Source organism: Pangasianodon hypophthalmus, chromosome 4 (genome assembly GCF_027358585.1).
Source record: "Pangasianodon hypophthalmus isolate fPanHyp1 chromosome 4, fPanHyp1.pri, whole genome shotgun sequence".
Classification (NCBI taxonomy): Eukaryota; Metazoa; Chordata; class Actinopteri; order Siluriformes; family Pangasiidae; genus Pangasianodon; species Pangasianodon hypophthalmus.
In genome coordinates, this window is record NC_069713.1 from 23,137,919 (window position 1) to 23,145,594 (window position 7,676).

At 39.5% G+C, this 7,676-nt stretch overlaps 1 protein-coding gene across 1 annotated transcript; it reads left to right on the plus strand.

Moving 5' to 3' along the window:
* The first annotated feature begins 1,852 nt into the window (after positions 1-1,852).
* atpsckmt (fATP synthase c subunit lysine N-methyltransferase) lies at positions 1,853-5,772 on the plus strand. The gene is made up of 4 exons (XM_026936303.3): positions 1,853-2,289; positions 4,130-4,267; positions 4,914-4,964; positions 5,427-5,772. The coding sequence occupies exons 1-4, from the start codon at positions 2,014-2,016 to the stop codon at positions 5,631-5,633; spliced, it is 672 nt and encodes a 223-aa protein (XP_026792104.3). The 5' UTR covers positions 1,853-2,013; the 3' UTR covers positions 5,634-5,772.
* The last annotated feature ends 1,904 nt before the right edge of the window (positions 5,773-7,676 follow it).

Genomic DNA, 7,676 nt, shown 5'->3' on the forward strand with positions numbered 1-7,676 from the left:
ATTTCAATTTAATGAAATTATGAGTCATAACTTCATCATACTACTTAATTATCATATATCATTGCAAGTGCTGTCCCTACAATGTTCAAGATTCTAGGTTTACACAAAAGTGTTAATGCTTAAAAAGGAAATTATTCCATCAGAACGCTTTCTTTTATCAGAACTAGTGCCAGTCATCATGAGGGTAGCAGTGATATCTGGATTCAATACAAATTCACAGTGGAATGTAGTTTAGTCTGTGCACGCTGCACACGAAGGGAAAAGTCATTTGCTCACCAAAAAAAACAACAACAACAACAGTGAATTGCATTGCTTTTAAAGGTTAGCTGTTCATTCTATTATATCAAAATATATACTACAAACAATATACAATCTGCAGCCTTTCAAAGTATATCATTCAATTCAATTCAATTTTATTTGTATAACGCTTTTAACAATGGACAGTGTCACAAAGCAGCTTTACAGAAATAAATACATTCAAATTAAATTAAATCAAAATAAATTGTAAATGTGTGAATTTATCCCTGATGGGCAAGCCAGAGGCGACAGTGGCAAGGAGAAACTCCCTAAGATGATATGAAGAAGAAACCTTGAGAGGAATCAGACTCAAGAGGAACCCATCCTCATCTGGGTGCTAACGGATAGTGCGATTATAAATGATTCCCTTCAATAACTGTGTACTACATGGTCAAATAGTGCAGTTGTGTAACCAGTAAATTCATTACAGTTTTCACATGAAGTCCGGTTTGTTGAACTTATCCACTGTCCACTGATGGAAACCTGAGTGCAAAACTGCTCGCAGCAACCGCAGCCCCCAAACCACCACAGCAATCACAGTCCCAAGCCATCACAGTACAGCTCCCCATATGAGATCCCCAAGCCATCTCCATGGCCCATAAGCGACAGCATCCCCGGCAATCCCAACGATCTTCAGGCCGTCCATGTGGGGCCACCCCAAGCAGCAGTGAGCGATCTCCAACTGATCAGAACTCGAACCAGAAGCAGGGCATCAGGATGGATCAGGCAGGTCTGGAGTATCACGGTGTACCATGCCAACCCAGACAGTGTCAATCAGTGCTATGTTTCATTTTGATTTGGGAAGAGACTACTTATGACACCTAAACCTGCATATGACCCAAAGTTCATACTAAATATTAACAGTAGTGTTTTTCCCCCTATATTTTAGATAAACATGCTACATTATCCTTATTATCCTAATTATCCTTATCTACCAACTCTAGCAATGTTAGTTTACACATCCACTTATTAATGTTAAAGCATTATTGTCATTTGGTACAGTATTAGACACTGATAAGCTTTCTACAGAGACACTGTAAACAATATATTTTAAAAAACATATCTTTGTGTCTTTACATGGCATTGTTTAAGATTGGTTAAGATTATGACTGGTTAAAATGGTGGTATAAATATTTTCTTTATACCTGAGCTGAAAACTCCAGGGACATTGGCATTGTAGCCTAAAAGCTAATCTGGTGGGATTTGGTGCCACCATGTGGCCGACAGGAGCAACTATTCATTAATTTCTGAAGACGAAAAAAGATATTCTTTTATAAATGCAAATAAACATAAACAAATAATTTTCACATCAACAGCTGTCACGCAACATATACAATAACAACCAGAATGTTAATCTGTCCCTTGTATTTCTTTGTTGGTCTTCTTTATCTGTAACGAGCTTATCCTTGACCAATGCGGAACTAATAGTAAGCTTTGCTGTAGCATATCGGAAGACATTCAGCCACACACATTTAGGCTCGTGCTTGAAAGTTTTCCTTCTTGAAATGATTCTTACTCATCATACACCTTTATATAAACCATAACTCATGTAAGTTGTGTATGATATGTTGCTGTAAGATCTGAACCCAAATGGCTTACTGCTGCCTATGTAGGTGCACTACATCAGGTACGCAGTAACGGCACATACAGCCCATTTAGTGCACTTTAAGAAGCCATTTGGGAGTTAGCCACTGGCTCGAACAGAGGTCATCTGCAATGTGTGATTTAGGGCTAGAGCTTGAAAAGGGGGCAGCTCAGGAAGAATCCAGCAGCAGGAGCATTAAAAAGCGTGTAGGGCTCATTGCTACTTGTGCACTCGGAGGCTCGCTGGTCGCTTTATACGCTGGAGCTGGACCTTTCGTTGCTCCGGCGCTCAGGAAGATTTGCCTCCCGTTCGTCCCTGCTACAAACACTCAGGTCAAAAACGTCCTCAGCGTTCTGCAGTCAAGATCGGGGACCCTTGTGGACATTGGAAGTGGTGATGGACGGATAGTAAGTCATTTCTAAGTTCCTTTTTATTTAAGTGACAACGCTTTGGGGCTGTTCGGGTTCAAGCAATTCTGGAGTCGACTCCGATTCCTACTGAGAATGAGCAGAGTCGACTCTGATTCCTACTGAGAATGAGCAGAGTCGACTCTGATTCCTACTGAGAATGAGCAGAGTCGACTCTGATTCCTACTGAGAATGAGCAGAGTCGACTCTGATTCCTACTGAGAATGAGCAGAGTCGATTCCTACTGAGAATGATTAAAAGTCGACTCTGATTCCTACTGAGAATGATCAGAGTCGACTCCATGACTCGATTCATCACTTTATCAATTACATAAAGTAACAGACAGGACACAAGCTCATGTGAATTAGGTACCTTACACAATCATGATTTATAGGATAAATGACAAGGAATCTTGACACATTTTATGTGAATGTATATCCTGCCATTTTAACATGGATCTTGTTAGGATTGACTCCCATCCCTATGAAATCATACTATAATATGCAGTGCCTTTTCATCATGAAGTGAGGAGAATAATCTGTGTAAGGACACAGAAATAGGTTTTGGGTGTAAAACAGTCAGGCATCCGAACAGACTTTCCCCAGAGTGGTGACCCTCATCAATTAGACTGGACACTTGACATTTTAACCTCAAACCCCTCACCATGTTTTTCACAATTGTATTATTTGTATAGTGATATCACATTGTTCTATACTGTATATAATTTTGTGTATTCATTCATTTATCTTCAGTAACTGCTTTATCCTGGTCAGGGACGTGGTGGAACCAGAGCCTATCCTGTTGACACTGCGTGTGAGGCAGGAATACACCATCACAGGACACTACACACACTTTCATACACTCATTAACACCAAGGGACACCAAGCATAGCTACACCGGAGGAAGCAGGAAACAGGAGGAAACATGTACAGCAACTCCACCCAGACAATAACCTGTGCTCAGGATCAAACTGGGACCCCCCCCCCCATCCATCCATCCATCCATCCATCTTCTGTAGCGCTTATCCTACACAGGGTCACGGGGAGCCTGGAACCTATCCCAGGGGACTTGGGGCACAAGGCAGGGGATACCCTGGACACAATCGCACACGTTCACACGCTATGGACAATTTAGAGATGCCAATCAGCCTACAATGCATGTCTTTGGACTGGGGGAGGAAACTGGAGTACCTGGGAGAAACCCCCGAAGCACACTCCATGCACACAGGGCGGAGGCAGGAATTCACACAGGGCGGAGGCGGGAATCCTCCTTGGCATATTTTATTGCTTTTTATTCCATTCTATTGTATTCTCTTGCATTTTTTTGCAGTTTTGTCTGATTACTATGTTCCATGTGCAGTCACCAAGACAAATTCCCCGTATGTGTAACGTCCATGGCCAATGAACGGGGTCTGATTCTGAAAAAGTATAGGCTGCTGTGTTTCTCAAATAGCAAATGAAAAGGTGTAATCCTCACCAGTGTTTGTCAAGACGATTTAGAGCTTCGGGACGACTGTGGCGTTTCAGTATATCTGAAAGATTTCACACTTATTTGATTTCCATTTTAAGAATGTGTGTATTGTATAGTTTGTGGTTTCAGATGCACCTTTAGTGGATATAGGTGTGGCAGAGGATGGATAGCAAGTCATTAACCAACCCTCCTATAATGAGGACTGTAACGGCAGCACATAATCCACAACAACCTTTTTTTTTAACCTCTAAGAAGCATTTAATTACTGAAACTACCACTTAATGTGTCGATAATGCCAGTTTATTGGCACTTTTAGAAGCTATGAAATGATTTTTCATCCTCTTACTTGTTGCTTTTCTGTCTGCTACAGGTTATAGCTGCAGCTAGAGAGGGTTTCAGGTCTGTCGGCATTGAGCTAAATCCATGGTTGGTGTGGTATTCCCGTTACAAAGCATGGAGACAAGGGGTTCATCGCCACACCTCTTTTTATATCTCTGACCTGTGGAAGGTAAAGCAAAGGATGAGACCAGGGCACACTTCTGTCTCGTTGTGGTTCTTCTTTCTATATATTAAAATGACAAAGTTGGAATGGACACAGATTTAACATTTGAACATTCTTAGAAAACACAAGACATACATGTTTTGTTATCACCATCAACTTTTTTTTTTTTTTGGCTATATGTGCCCTTTATGTTGTCCATGTGCTTACAGTCATTTACAAACAAAACATGTGAAATAGAAAAAAGGGTTAAACACATGAACTCTGAGTTCAGTGGCACATCAGCGCACGTAAGAACGAGACAAGCTCCTATTACTGGATAATAATAAATAATATCTAATGTCAAAAGCTCATTTGTGTTTAGACATTATTTAATTAATGATTTGAGATCTTTATGCAGTGAGCTGAAAAACACAATATTTACTGCTTCTTGCTGCTTTTTGTGCAGTCATGATTTTGAGACTGTTTTGGCTTGTTCATCATTATTAAGAAAATTCATCATTAGTAAGAAAATGTAAACATTTCATTTGTTTAAATACTGCAGATAAACTGTTATAATTAGCATAAAGGGTGTCATTAATAATGTTAACCCCCAGATTTATCTCAGACACTAAATACAACATTTACATTTATGTATTTTGTCTCTCTTTCATAGGTCAGTTTTTCACAGTACTCTAATGTCGTCATATTTGGAGTTCCACAAATGGTAAGAATAAACTAATGCCTCAGTATTGATATTGCTCAGCTCTTTCAGCTGTTAAAAATAAGCAACATTAAAAAAACAACTTTATGCTATTCCAGCAGTGACTAAGCTCAAATCCAATTAAAAACTGAATTAATATTCTCTGTGGAGTAATTTAGATAAGGACCAGTTATCTCAGACCTGTCTGTGCTTCTGTTTGTTCATGCAGATGGCAACACAGTAGAGCAATTTGCATCTCAAATACTAGTCAGTCATGTTCTTTTAGCAAAATAAAGTGATCAGATATGTGAGCAGAAAGAATTTACTGCTTTATGCCGTCGTGCCTGTGTGTGGAGCCGATCAGAATTACTCCTTTCCACTGTGAAATTGGAGCACTGAGGAATTGTAGCCTTGCTGAGACTAAGAGCTAAGATTGATTGTAATTATAATCACAATCTGATTGTAATTGTGATTGTGGACCCACAGATGGAGCAGCTGGAAGCCAAGCTTCAGGCGGAGCTCGAGTCCCCAGCTCGAGTGGTGGCCTGCCGTTTCCCCTTCCCCACATGGACTCCCGATCACGTGACCGGAGAGGGAATTGACACCGTGTGGGTATACGATGCCAAGACTTTCAAATCTCACACAACAACAGCAAAGCTGCTGAACAACAGTGAGGACAAGAATCATCTATGATGAAGTCAAATTAAATTAAAAAGACTGTACTTATGCAACTGTTTTATGCTAACTGGTTATTGAGATGTATTGTTTATCCTGGTTTTAATTTCAAACCTTCTACAGTAACAAATGTAATAAAAATACATCTTTCTTGTCATTTATGCTGCTGAATTTTCAATCCTGATTGGTCAGAAGGTGTTGATTAATTTTCTATAAAAGCAGTGCTGGCCACAAGGTTTATTTTAATACACAAATGTAGTATGTTATCGTTTCTGAAAAACAGGAACATTTGTAAGTTGGTACTACTGAAATAGACACTTCACATAAGCAGATTAAAAATTGTTGATTTGAAGTTTTCTGTGAGGAGAAGTTTAGCAATTTTGGAAGGAGTTCCCAGTGTCAGTACTTTGTCACAGTCAAAGGTGAATGTGTAACCAAGTTTTCTGACAGGAAAGTCTTCAGGATGGAGGGCTTTGTTGTTTCTCGATAACATGACCAGCTACATGAGAGAAAATGAGAACAGTTGTTTATAGCTGCTGTAACGTAAGCGATAACGGGAACTAACTTGTTTTGTGGACGTTCCACAACATTAATGAAACTATAAATGGACAAAATGTATGACACACCATTCTTTAATAAATATACAGTTATTAGCATTGGCAAATTATTGTGGTATAAGAGGAATAAAACACTTTGTGCTGTTACTGGAATATAATCAACTTTGGGGATGTAAGAGCCTTCCACTTCACTATGTTTTAATCCCAGCCCTCATGCATGTGTAATAGACTATGCATTGAATATTTACATTTTTAAAAACTCCAGCTTACCTGCTTGTGATTGACATAACCAGTCAAAATTCCAACCTCTTAACAATTAGACAAAAAAATGACCCAGCAGCAAGACAAAAGTATGTGAACCACAACCTATTACTCATTTGTTTGAGTTATTGTATTTTTAAACCTCACATACAGTATATAAAAAGTTTGCTTCGTGGTGATGCAGTGGATAGCATTGCCACCTCACAGCTCCAGGGACCCTGGTTTGATCCTGAGCTCAGGTTCCTGTCTGTGCGGAGTTTCTTTGCATGTTCTCCCCATGTCTGTTTGGGTTTCATCTGGGTGGTCCAGTTTCCTCCAAAAAAAAAAAAAAAAACCTGACAAAATTGTGAAATGCTCTTGACCTGTATCTGCATGATTTTATGCATTGCGCTGCTGCCAAATGATTGGCTGATTGGTACAAGTGTTCCTAATAAAGTGGCTGTGAGCGGCAGTTTTGCACCTTGTTGATGAGAGAGGTCAGAGGAAAATTTGCAGCATGAATGTGCACCTGACACATCTGTAGCAATTGCCATGCAGTCACATCCACGTGGACCACAGTGTCATAGGAATTTTTCTGAACGCTTGTGGAATCCATGCCATGAAAAACTGATGAGGCTGATTTCAGAGCAAAGGGAGTCCTATCTACTTTTATACAGCAGTTAGTTCTGGTCCAATAATTTGATTGCACAAGCGGTGCTCCAACACTGCTGATATTTAGTATAACCACACCGGTACATTTCACTGTTTTGTATCACTCTGCTGGTCTGTGTTCACTACATACAATTCCAGGCCTAGCAATAGTCTGATAGATTGAAACCATTACTATTCTTCAGTCAGTCTGTGTGTTACCATGGCAACACACAATGCTCTATTCAGCTGTGGCTTCTTTGGGAACTATTTTTGTTGATGGAGCAAAAATGAACAAAACATTTGGCCATGTTGTGTCTGTAATGCCACTTACTCAATATTAATTTCTTGTTAATAGAAATGTTGTATAAAAACATCACTCATAATTGTACTGTAGTATATCAGTAGTATATCACTCTTGCTAGTGTGATATTTCTTATTTAAGCAACGTCACACTTGCAAGAGTGCGGTTATACTGAATATCGGCACAGCTGTGATTCGGCCGTAGGCACAAAGCCGTTCAGTATAACAGCAAGATGGTGAGTGGATTGTTGCTTTTATACAACTGTTTTATAAATAAGAAGTTAATATCAAGTAACTGACATTTCAGACACAA